Source organism: Octopus sinensis, linkage group LG6 (assembly GCF_006345805.1).
Source record: "Octopus sinensis linkage group LG6, ASM634580v1, whole genome shotgun sequence".
Taxonomy (NCBI): domain Eukaryota; kingdom Metazoa; phylum Mollusca; class Cephalopoda; order Octopoda; family Octopodidae; genus Octopus; species Octopus sinensis.
Window position 1 is genome coordinate 119,045,217 of NC_043002.1, and position 13,902 is coordinate 119,059,118.

At 39.1% G+C, this 13,902-nt stretch overlaps 1 protein-coding gene across 1 annotated transcript in view; it reads right to left on the reverse strand.

Annotated features, from left to right (window-relative positions):
• The window catches only part of LOC115213047 (F-box DNA helicase 1-like), a 47,789-nt gene that overhangs the window by 19,377 nt on the left and 14,510 nt on the right, over nucleotides 1-13,902 (reverse strand). The window contains exons 6-10 of the mRNA XM_036504308.1: nucleotides 13,284-13,403; nucleotides 11,027-11,124; nucleotides 10,726-10,804; nucleotides 8,228-8,317; nucleotides 5,832-6,033 (exon numbers count right to left, since the gene is read on the reverse strand). Coding sequence (XP_036360201.1) covers nucleotides 5,832-6,033; nucleotides 8,228-8,317; nucleotides 10,726-10,804; nucleotides 11,027-11,124; nucleotides 13,284-13,403 — 589 coding nt within the window. The remainder of the gene's footprint in view (nucleotides 1-5,831; nucleotides 6,034-8,227; nucleotides 8,318-10,725; nucleotides 10,805-11,026; nucleotides 11,125-13,283; nucleotides 13,404-13,902) is intronic.

The following is a 13,902-nucleotide window of genomic DNA, read 5'->3' on the forward strand; positions in this document are numbered from 1 at the left end:
TCAGTTTCCGTCTACCAAATCCACTCACAAGTTTTGGTCGGCTCGAGGCGATAGAAGAAGACACTTGCCCAAGGTGCCACGCAGTGGGACTGAACCTGGAACCATGTGGTTGGTAGACAAGCTACTTACCACACAGCCACATCATTTCCATTATCATAATGCTTCTCGGCCTTACAGGCCAAGCTTAATATCAAAATTTCATTATCATAAATATCTTCATCAAAACTATTTGCCAATAATATCATGAACACAATACGAATGTTGGAAGTTTTTCCACGCCAGAGAAATGTTAGAGAGTCTAAGGGAGATAATTCTTCCATGCAATTTTATTTTTAACTTTCCACGTGCAAAATTAAATTTGATGGTTATTCAAGTAATAATGTTAAATACCTCCCAAGGACAAAAAAAAAAAAAAAGGTATTTGTGTTTTCTTCAAGTTACATAGACTAAATAGATTCGACATGTCTCAACACTAAACATTCCTCAAGAAAAGATAGATTGGTATACTCTTTTACCTGTTTCAGCCATTTGACTGCGGCCATGCTGGAGCACCGCCTTTAGTCGAGCAACTCGACCCCGGGACTTATTCTTTGTAAGCCCAGTACTTATTCTATCGGTCTCTTTTGCCGAACCGCTAAGTAACGGGGACATAAACACACCAGCATCGGTTGTCAAGCAATGCTAGGGGGACAAACACACATACATACATATATACATATACATATATACGACAGGCTTCTTTCAGTTTCCGTCTACCAAATCCATTCACAAGGCTTTGGTCAGCCTGAGGCTATAATAGAAGACACTTGCCCAAGGTACCACGTAGTGGGACTGAACCCAGAACCATGTGGTTGGTAAACAAGCTACTTACCACACAGCCACTCCTGCGCTTATAAACTTCTCACAGTAAAAGAGTTAAGGAACTTCGACACAATGTGGCAAAGTTGTACCTTTAAATGTGTGTGTATGCGCGCTAGTGTGTGTATAGATAGATAGATAGATCTATAGATAACGATGGAAATAAACAAATAAAGAAGCTTGGGCTTGATATAAAAAATACACACACACACACATATATATACATGTAAATAGAGAAATATAGATTGAAAATATTCAGACCAACCACATGGTTCCGGGTTCAGTTCCACTGTGTGGCACCTTGGGCAAGTGTCTTCTACTATAGCCCCGGGCCGACCAAAGCCTTGTGAGTGGATTTGGTAGACGGAAACTGAAAAGAAGCCCGTCGTATATATGTATATATATATATATATATATATATATGTATGTGTGTGTCTGTGTTTGTCCCCCTAGCATTGCTTGACAACCGATGCTGGTGTGTTTATGTCCCTGTTACTTAGCGGTTCGGCAAAAGAGACCGATAGAATAAGTACTGGGCTTACAAAAGAATAAGTCCCGAGGTCGAGTTGCTCGATTGAAGGCGGTGCTCCAGTATGGCCGCAGTCAAAATGACTGAAACAAGTAAAAGAGAGAGAGAGACAATGAATATTCATGTAAAAATATATATATTTATATATTATCAGAGCATATTTACACACAGTACAAACAGACAGAAAACTAAGAGGGGAAGGTATGTTGTTACAGGTCCGACAGCTGTTTCTGGGGGTTTGGAATTATGTAATAATGTTGGCAGATGGAGTCTGTACAAGAATATGCAACGAATAATGGATGCATATAAACACCACAGAAAATCTGGCCTCCGTCTTCAGGGTGGAGAGATCGGTATCTAACATTTCAAAATCATAATGTAGGAAAATTTAAAGGTAGAATGGAGAAGAGGAAGGTCAACAGAGGTGGAGGGAGGAATAGGTAACTGATTGTGAGTGTGTGTGTGTGTGGGGGGGGGTAGTGTTAAAATAAAGGACAAGAAGAAATAAGAGAGACAGAGTAGGAAGAGGGAGAGAGTTAGTGACCAAGGTACATTGAGAGATGTAGAAGTGGTGAGTTGAGAGACTCTTGTGGAATGTGACCAAATGAGGTTTATTTTCAACACAGTTCCCCTTGTGGTCCACACACTTCCTACTTATTAAGCCTGGTTTTAACTAGGTTGACGCTAAGGCCCTTCGATTCTAATCCTTGCTTCCACACCTGAAACTTCTTCTCTAGTTCTGATAGTCACTCAGCAATTAGAGCAAGGTCATCAGCATATAGGAGCTCCCAGGGGCATCCTGTCTTGAATTCCTCCGTTATTGTTTGGAGGACTATGATAAATAGGAAGGGGCTGAGGACTGAACCTTGGTGGACCCCAACGTCTACCCTGAATTCTTTAGTGTACTCGTTGCTAACCCTCACCTTACTGACAGCGTCCCTGTACATGGCTTGCACAACTCTCACTAACTATTCATCTATCCTTAGTTTCTGCAATGACCACCAGATAAGGGATCGGGAGACCCTGTCAAAGGCTTTCTCCATGTCAACAAAAGCCAGATACAGGGGCTTATCTTTGGCTTGGTATTTCTCCTGCAGCTGTCTTACCAGAAATTTAGCATCAGTGGTGCTTTTCCCTGGCACAAACCCAAACTGCATCTCGTCTAGACTGAGTCTCTCCCTAATTAGTTAGGCTACAACCCTCTCCATGACTTTCAATACCTGATCCAACAGCTTGATACCTCTGTAATTATTTGTATCTAATGTGTCACCTTTACCTTTGTAGCAGTTGACTATGGTGCTGCTACACCAGTCATTGGGTATGACTCCTTCATGTATCACCTGGTTAACTATACGGGTGACTAGGCTATAGCTGACACTGCCAGATATTTTGAGCATCTCTGTAGTGATTCCTGATGGGCCGGGGGCTTTCCCTGTCTTCATACCCTTAATTGCTTTATCTACCAAGGCACAGTCAATTCGGATAGCTGGTCCCTCTGTTGGGTTGGCATTCAGCAGGCTCTCTTTCTCCCATTCATTCTCTTTATTTAGCAACCTTTCATAGTGGCATCTCCATACCTTTCACTTTGCAGCCTCATTTAATGCAAGTGAACCATCATCCATGCAGACACATTTCTCTCCTATGACATCACGATTCTCTCTCACACACTGTCTTGTAACATGAAATACCTCAAGTCTTTGGTCCTCACGGTGCAGAACATTGGCAAATATTTTCTTATCTGCTTCCCCTCTGGCTAGTCTCCTAGCTTCCATTCTGGCAGTCTGGTACCATGTTGTCCGACATGTCCATTGAAATCACCAGCCACAAAGAGAAGGTCCCTGTCATTCATCAACAAGGTTGTCAGCAAGAGGGTGTCATAAAATCTGTCTTTCTGTCCATGAGGCAGCCCCAGCTGAGGGACATAGGCCGAGATAATGGTTGCTAACCCACAACGTAGTACTAATCTAATCTTAAGTATTCTATCGCAGACTCTGACTACCTCGATTACCTTATCGACTTATTTCTCTGCAAGAAGTATACCCACGCCCCTGACCCCATCAGATCTTGTATCTATGCTCTTTGCCTGTGGGGAACCTAGCAGAACCTCCTCTCCACCTTATGCATACATAAGTATATATGCACACACACATATATATATATACATATATATATATTATACATATATATATATATATATATATACATATTATATATATATATACATATATATATATATATTATATATATATATATGTATATATATATATGTATATATATATATGTATATATATATATACATATATATATATATAGTATATATATATATATATATATATATATATATACATATATATATAATATATATATATATACATATATATATATATATATATATATATATATATATATATATATATATATATATATATATATATATATATATATTATATATATTAAAATTATAATTTAGGGTATCTAAGAGACACCACCACGCTGGAAATAGCAGTCAAAACCTGACTCTAAAACCATATTAAATGTTCATACAGCACCAGGAGAGTTCTTCTCTCTTAGATACCCTAAATTATAATTTTAATAGTAATTATTACCTTTGAAGGTTTTTATTCCCATGCTTGCCACTTGATAAGATTGATATTTAAATTAACGATCTTATCCTTATTTATATAAATTTATATATATATATATATATTATACTAGCAGTATCGCCCGGCGTTGCTCGGGTTGTAAGGGAAATAACTATATAAGCAGTTTTAGAGAGTTATAGCCAAAAAATAGCAAAAAAATGCATTAAAAATTGAAAAAAAATTAAGGTAAATTTTTTTTTTAAATCGTTGACACATCGTAGATATTTTTAGAGAGTTACTTCCCTTATATAAAAGCGAAAAAATGCATTAAAATGGAAAAATATGATGGTAATTTTTTTTTAAATCGTAGACTCATCGTAGACGCACGCTAATACCCAGAAGGGCTCGATATGAATCACGACTATAAGATACCCGCTTTTGGTTAAACTGCACCGCAAAATGTGGGAGTAGTTACGAATCTAAATCGTAGGAGACAGACACACAACTTCACTCTTATATAAAGATGCTTTTTTTTTTCAGTCATAGAGTTAGATTTATGAAGGTCTTCAGTAGAAAATCCTTCGAATTCTGACTCGCTGCTTGATATAATGAAATTCGTATCCATTTTTTGTCAGAATTACAAGTTTTGAAAACACAATAGGAACAAATTTCGGAAAAAAATCTCCCATAATTCACGGAATTAAAATTACACTTCGATTTTTGTACAAAACTGTATTTGAAGTGTTTACGAAGTATAATACGTGTTTTCACGAATGTACTAAAGAGATTTACTCTGATATTCTCATTTAAATATGAATAGGTAAATTCGAGCGGTTTGGTAACGAAAGGTTTATATAAGTGTCGTCTGTTTATACATAAACACTGTTTCATACTTTCAGTTTAGTCTTCCTCAAATCACTCTGTCGCTATTTACTCTCTTCCAAGAACATTTTCACTCACTCTTATCTGTTAGCTTGCCATACATTTTACTCATGTATCTATCAGCGTGATAGACAGAAACAAATATTACATCTAGTTTCACTTTATTCGTTGCACACTGTGTGTGTGCGTTTGCGTGTGCTGTAAACCAGACTAAGAAAAGCATTTGACATACACACCAGAATGTGAGTTTTCTGTAAATTTTGCTTAATTGGAGTTTAAATTTTAAAAACTGGACCTGGCAAAACCCGATGCATTCTACTCTTAAAAATGCTAGGTAAATTGTAATTGAAGAAATCCTATATTGTAGATTTCTATAACTGACAAAGGGAGGCAGATAAAATCTGCTTTTATAATAAGAGATATATATATATGTGTGTGTGTGTGTGTGCATACATATCATATATATGTACATGTATAAATCCAGTAAGTGGTATTTATCCACTTGCTTATTTACTTTATATAAAATCTGAGCTGCTTTACGTGCTCTGAAGACGGTGACATTATGGCTGAAAGCTCAGTTAAGCATTCTTCCAATACTGAGCATATAAGCTGTTATGAGAATATAAATATCACAAGACAAACTTATTTCCCCTTGGGGTTCAGAGACAGTCTCGCTAGTGCTGGGGGCATGGAAAAAAGGCACCCAGTTCATGCTGTAAGATGGTTGTCTTTAGGAAGGGCATCCAGCTGTAGAAACCAGGCCAAAGCAGACACTGGAGCTTGATGCAATCTTTGGGTCCATGAGATCTGGTCAAACTATCCAACACATGCCAGTATGGAATATAGATGCTAAATGATGATGATGAAGGTGATTATTATTATTTTCAAATCATTTGTTCAACCATACATGTATGCATAATTGTGAATGTGTGAAATTCTAAAGATAGAAAACAAAATAGTTTAGTATTGAATCTACCAACCTCTATGTACGTTGTCGTATTCATAAAATCACTGATGTGTTCATTGGTTATTTTTGGATCTTTTGAAGTCAAGAATTTCTCTAGTATGAACAGTACCATTCTGGCCCTTAGAGTATGGCTTTTATTATTAACACATGGAAGAGCTGATTCAACATCTCTGACTTTAGGAGTCCCGGGATGAAGTTTCTGGTTTATTGCATACCTGCAACATAAATTTAATGAATTTATTCATTATCTATGTAATTCAATTAATATGTTGATTGAATGTCTGAATGTCTAGAGTAGTGGATAATGTAAGTAAGATTTTGTTATTATTTTAATAAGAAAGGTAGTGAGTTGGCAGAATCATTAGCAGGCTCCACAAAATGTTTAGTGGCATTTCATCCATCTTCACATTTTGAATTCAAATTCTGCTAAGGTTGACTTTGCCCTTCATCCTTACAAGGGTTCATGTAATTAACTAGCCCCGTCCCTCAAAATTTCAGGCCTTGTGTCTATAGTATTTGACTTAGCTCCTCTCCTCCTTTAAAATTTTCAGTAGGTATCAAAAACAATTATTATTTATCCTTCGCGATATATTTTGCGAATCAATTGTTCCTGTGAGGCTGGGAGGGAAGCAGGGGTACTGGTCGTAAGTGCAAGATCAGGCTTTTTCTCCACCTCTCTTTTTTGCTTTATAGGAACTCCAGTCTGTAGTAAATTTTGATTATATTTTGTATTCGGCACTTGTTTATTTGAAGACAAGAAAATCTGGAAAGTCTGTTTAGTCATTTAATGCTGAGCCAGAAATATTATTTATGAAAACACTCATTATTACAGATATGCCAGCGCCGCCTTGGCTGGCTTCTGTGCCAGTGGCACATAAAAAGCACCATCCGAACGTGGCCGATGCCAGCGCCGCCTTGGCTGGCTTCCGTGCTAGTGGCCGATGCCAGACCCCCCTGGCACCTGTGCAGGTGGCACGTAAAAAGCACCCACTACACTCGCAGAGTGGTTGGCGTTAGGAAGGGCATCCAGCTGTAGAAACACTGCCAGATCAGACTGGAGCCTGGTGCAGCCCCTGGTTGAACCGTCCAACCCCTGCTAAGGGGAAAATGGACGTTAAACGATGATGATGATGGTATCCTCACAGCTGATGATCTGCATTTGTATACCTTCCTACGATGCTTTTTCACACAAGCAGCAAAAGACACCTGTTCCAATCCCTTTATTATATCCTTGTCACTTAACATCTGGTATAAGCCACCTCCCTTAATCAAGGGGTCTTGTCTTGTGAGTTACTTGACCTCACTGGTGCCAATGGCATGAAAGAAAAAGGGCAAAATTCTGCTTTAAGCACACCGCATAACCCCTCATAACTTTTTTAACTTCAGAAGTTTTCAGAAAATTTTTGTGAATTTGTTATCTACACACAGGAGTTAATACGATTATGCAAAAACCTCTAAAAATTAGTGATCTAAGAGCTACTTAGCCTTTATTTTTAGCATGTCTCATGTCCACCTCATACCCTTCTCGTTTGTTTATCACTCTGACGTATTGATGTTTTCCAATATCTTTCTCCCGATAAACCTATTTAATGGTTTATTAGTTGGATTTAAGTTTAAAATTCAGACAACCTATATTTCAAATAATGATTGAAACAAAAATGTTTGTTTTCATAGTCATGTGAATTCCTGTGTATAGAATACAAATTTGCAAAAATTTTCTGAAGCTTAGTAGTTGTGATACCTGTGCCATGGCACATAAAGAGCACCATCCGAACGTGGCCGTTGCCAGCGCCGCCTCGACTGGCTTCTGTGCCGGTGGCACATAAAAAGCACCATCTGAACGTGGCCGATGCCAGCGCTGCCTCGACTGGCTTCTGTGCCGGTGGCACATAAAAATCACCATCCGAACATGGCCGATACCAGCGCCGCCTTGGCTGGCTTCCGTGCCGGTGGCACGTTAAAAGCACCAGCCGATCGTGGTCAATGCTAGACCCCCCTTGGCACCTGTGCCGGTGGCATGTAAAAAGCACCCACTACACTCGCGGAGTGGTTGGCGTTAGGAAGGGCATCCAGCTGTAGAAACACTGCCAGATCAGACTGGAGCCTGGTGCAGCCCCTGGTTTCCCAAACCCCGGTCGAACCGTCCAACCCGTGCTAGCGCGGAAAACGGACGTTAAACGATGATGATGATGAGGGGTTATATGGTAAAGCACTCACTACCCGCTGTAAAGTGGTTGGCATTCGAATGAGCATCCAGCTGTAGAAACTGTGCCAAAATAAGACATTGAAGCTTGATTCTGATCTGACAGATCCTGTCAAACCATCCAGCCCATGCCAACATGGAATACAGGTGCTAAATAATGATGGTGATTATGACATGAATCAAAACACATTTGTAATCCTACTTACTTTATACCCCTTTTCTTGAAGGCTAGCCCGTGTCCTGTCATACAGTGCACATTTGGAGGGAATACAGTTTTGGCATGTTCACATACTGACCTATAGAAGACAGAGAAAAATAGCAGAGGTTTCTTTGAAAACTAATTCAAAAATCATTATATATATATATATACACATATATATACATACATATATATATATATTCTTTTATTTGTTCCAGTCATTTGTTTGCAGCCATGCTGGAGCACTGCCTTTAGTCGAATAAATCAACCCCAGGACTTATTCTTTGTAAGCCTAGTACTTATTCTATCAGTCTCTTTTGCCAAAGTGCTAAGTTATGGTTATGTAAACACACCAACATCGGTTGTCAAGAAATGGTGGTGGGGAACAAATACAAATACACACACACACACCTATATATACAACAGGCTTCTTTCAGTTTCCGTCTACCAAATCCACTCACAAGGCTTTGGTTGGCCCGAGGCTATAGTAGAAGACACTTGCCCAAGGTACCATGCAGTGGAACTGAACCCAGAACCATGTGGTTGGTAATCAAGCTACTTACCATACAGGCAATATATATGTATATCTATGTGTCAGTGTCTTTTTATCTGTTGTATTCCACCACCTCTTGACAACCGGTATTAGTATGTTTACATCCCTACAACTTAGCAGCTTGGCAAAAGAGACCGATAGAATATGAACTAGGCTTAAAAATAAGTGCAGGGGGTTAACTTGTTTGACTAAAATTCTAGAAGTTGGTGCCCCAGCATGGCCACAGACAACTGACTGAAACAAGTAAAAGATATATATATATATATATATATATAATTGGAAAAGTATGCGTGGCATTCAGTCATATAATAATATAAATAATATATAAATATATGCATATATACATACATATATGTACATACCTACATATATATGTATATACCAGCGGCGAGCTGGCAGAAACGTTAGCGCGCCGGGCAAAATGCTTAGCGGTATTTTGTCTGCCGTTACGTTCTGAGTTCAAATTCCGCCGAGGTCGACTTTGCCTTTCATCCTTTCGGGGTTGACAAATAAAGTACCAGTTTCGCACTGGAGTCGATGTAATCGACTTAATCCCTTTGTCTGTCCTTGTTTGTCCCCTCTGTGTTTAGCCCCTTGTGGGCAGTAACGAAATATATATGTATATATACATGTATACATGGGTACAGGACATAAAAAAAAACGTTGAACACAATGAGAAACGAAAACATAAAAACATACAAAACGTACAAAACAGACGTTTTTCGAACAACGAAAAAACAAAAAGAGAAACGAGACATGCAACATAAAGAATATTCACCTTCATCAGTTGACCCTGTTTCATATTCTCCGCGTTTATATATATACTAGCAGTACCGCCCGGCGTTGCTCGGGTTTGTAAGGGAAATAACTATATAAGCATTTTTAGAGAGTTATAGCCAAAAAATAGCAAAAAATGCATTAAAAATGGGAAAATAATGATGGTAAATTTTTTTAAAAATCGTTGACTCATCGTAGACAATTTTAGAGAGTTACTTCCCTTATATAATAGCGAAAAAATGCATTAAAATGGAAAAAAATGATGGTAAATTTTTTTTTAAATCGTAGACGCGCGCTAATATCCAGAAGGGCTCGATATGAATCACAACTATAAGATACCCGGTTTTGGTTAAACTGCACCGCAAAATGTGGGAGTAGTTAGGAATCTAAATCGTAGGAGACAGACACACAACCTTACTTTTATATATAAAGACTAGCAGTATCGCCCGGCGTTGCTCGGGTTTGTAAGGGAAATAACTATATAAGCATTTTTAGAGAGTTATAGCAAAAAAATGCATTAAAAATGGAATAAAAAATGATAATTTTTTTTAAAATCGTTGACTCAGTGTCTTCAAGCCATGAAGTCGTTGTTCTAAAAGAACGCTGGTCTCCTTGACAACGCATTACGACTTTGATTTCCTTACACTCCCTTCCCCACAGCTTCACGAGGGAGGGAAGAAAGGGGAGAAGCAAACACAGGTGCAGGTGTTTGAGCGTGGACACCAACTCCGCCGCCATCGACACACGAAAAATTATGCATTAAAATGGAATAAAAAATGATGTTAAATTATTTTTAAAATCGTAGACTCATCGTAGATGCGCACTAATAGCCAGACAGGCTCGATATTAATCACGACTATAAGATACCCGAATTTGGTTAAACTGCACCGCAAAATGTGGGAGGAGTTAGGAATCTAAATTGAAGGGGACAGACACTCACACAACTACAGTTTTATATATATAGATAGGCTTCTTAAAAATTTAACACATAATATACATAATAAATAGATGATTATATAAAATCCCAGAATAATTTTTAAAAATACATAATTTAAAGAACATAAGAACAGGGTGATCCAATCACAGACATGTGAGAACCCATAAGGTGGCCAAAATACCTAAATATTATTACACCAGACACAGAAACAAAGAACAACTAGAAAAAGTAGACTTACTTGTTGTACACAATCAGTAAAAACTTAACTCCAGGTCTCATTTGGGTATAACGGACTAAAGTAGAACTCTTTCCAGTTCCTACAATAGAAACAATTCCAATTGGATACATATATATACATACCGAGATAAACAGATACTGGAGCTTTAGGTGTTTTCGCTCAATAAACACTCACAACGCCCGGTCTGGGAATCGAAACCGCGATCCTATGACCGCGAGTCCGCTGCCCTAACCACTGGGCCATTGCGCCTCCACCACATGACTATAAAGTGGCTGTAGGAATATAAGACAAAAACAATTACCAGCAAATGCAATTATATTAATGATTTCTCCAGGCTTGACGTTGTGGTTAACGATCTGAAGCTGTTCATTGGTCAGACGAAGTTTATTCTTGCCGTCACTGAAACACACAAGAAAATATTTTATTTTACAAGTTTAAACAAGACAAACAAAATCCAGATGGACCTCTACATTTACTCACTTTCAGAATCTGTTGTAAAATCTCAGACATAGGCGCAGGAGTGGCTGTGTGGTAAGTAGCTTGCTAACCAACCACATGGTTCTGGGTTCAGTCCCACTGCGTGGCATCTTGGGAAAGTGTCTTCTGCTATAGCCCCGGGCCGACCAATGCCTTGTGAGTGGATTTGGTAGACGGAAACTGAAAGAAGCTTGTCGTATATATATGTATATATATATATGTGTGTTTGTGTGTCTGTGTTTGTTCCCTAGCATTGCTTGACAACCGATGCTGGTGTTTTTACGTCCCCGTCACTTAGCGGTTCGGCAAAAGAGACCGATAGAATAAGTACTAGGCTTACAAAGAATAAGTCCCGGGGTCGATTTGCTTGACTAAATGCGGTGCTCCAGCATGGCCGCAGTCAAATGACTGAAACAAGTAAAAGAGAGAGAGATATCACATTCAGAGCAATAATATATGAAGCATAAATGTCTCCCACGTTCTGGTGGCTGTTAGAGCACAAGTTTTTTTCTCTAGTTTGGCTATCTTCCCAGATGCTTCAATAATTTCACACGAGCACGCCATCCATCACAGTTCACTCATGCATCTTCTTAATTCATCAGCATTTGTCATTCCACTGTCCTGAAGCAAGTTGTCCACATAAGTTAGATATTTTCTTCTCTTGATTCTTCCTTCAACTCATTGCCACAAGACCAGTTGACAAAGGTTCTTCTAGGTGTAATGACCAGCAATTCTCATTCTTCTCTGCTGAATCTTCTCAGTCACTTTGGGTAGATTTCGATAAAGCTGCTAATTCTTTGTAAGCTCAGTACTTATTCTATCGGTCTCTTTTGCCAAACCGCTAAGTAACGGGGACGTAAACACACCAGCATCGGTTGTCAAGCAATGCTAGGGGGACAAACACAGACACACAAACATATACACACACACACTTATATATATATACATATATACGACAGGCTTCTTTCAGTTTCTGTCTACCAAATCACTCACAAATCGGCCCGGGGCTATAGCAGAAGACACTTGCCCAAGATGCCACGCAGTGGGACTGAACCCGCAAGCTACTTACCACACAGCCACTCCCGCACCTATTGTATCATCTTTTCTGTTCATCTGAGTCACAAGTATTTTCAGCTTATAGACGGAGGAAAATAGTGTGTCTCTCCTAAGATCCCAGTATCATGCCTTTGTAAAGATTTGAGCCAATGATGAAGTACTTGTAGCTAAGCACAACAAATAATTCAGTTATAATTCTGGTTTGATTTTGAGAAAATCAAAACCAGTGTTAGAAGACAAACTGATATTTTCATCTCAGTTTTAAGCATTAGGGACAATAATCTATGAATCAAAGTCTGAAATTGTTATTACACAAATGAGAGTAACAGAAAATATTGATTTGCGATGTGGGCACAAGATCTCAAATTAGGGTGAAATGTATAAAAGATTAAATCGACTTAAGTACTTTGACTCCAAGAAACGAATGAAAAGTCAACAAAATTCCACTCCAGTGGAATTTGAACTGAGAATGTAACTAAATTCCACAAGGGGTTCGGATGAATGGATAGAAAGAAAGAAAGAAAGAAAGAAAGAAGGGAAAGAGGGAGGAAGAAAGGAAAAACAACCAGCCACAGATTATATCCGCCTCGACTGGCTTCCGTGCCGGTGGCACGTAAAAAGCACCATCCGAATCGTGGTCGAAGCCAGTGCCGCCTCGACTGGCTTCCGTGCCGGTGGCACGTAAAATGCACCAATCCGACTGTGACCGTTGCCAGCCTCGCCTGGCACCTGTGCGAGTGGCACGTAAAAAGCACCCACTACACTCACGGAGTGGTTGGCGTTAGGAAGGGTATCCAGCTGTAGAAACACTGCCAGATAAGACTGGAGCCTGGTGCAGCCTTCTGGCTTCCCAGATCCCCAGTCGAACTGTCCAACCCATGCTAGCATGGAGAACAGACGTTAAACGATGATGATGATGATGATGATGAGTGTGCCATAATTGACAAAACACAGGAATGTTAAGTAGAAAGCTAAATCAAACAATACCTCCCAGTATATTAATCAGAAGGACAGTTTCAGCTTACCAATATCTGACGATTGTCTGTTGTTTCTCACCAACTGAAGTATTCTTACTCATCTGTGCTACGGTGACACAGGAACTGTTCTCATACAAATAGAGACTGTAGAAGAGACGGTAATGCACCCTGGGAAATAAAACAAAGGATATCATTTTAAAGAACTATCTTCTTTCACAACACCCAAACATCTCACAGATCACACTCCACCATCTTAGAAAAAGGTCACATCATTGGTTAATGTGACATTGAATACAGAGAAAAAGACAAATGTCATCCTGGTTGGGATACTTTGGGTCACAAGTCTGCTCAAACAGACCTCATTTAAAAGTTAAACAACAACAACAACAACAACAACAGCAGCAGCACCAGCGCCGCCGCCGCAGGCACAATTTTTTATTCCTGCATGAAAAGCTGTTTTCTTGTGGTTTTTGTGTGTTATGTGTGATTATATTTTTCAAATTGGAAGTCGATATAGAACCTCATCCGACGACAGGCACCCATGCCAACCCCCTTTGCTTGCGAAGACATGTTGGGGCAAGCGAAAGCGAAATCGAAATCGAATTGAACCAGCCAGGATCCCTGGTCTGGTGGTACGTAAAAAGCACTATCGGACTCGTGGCCGATG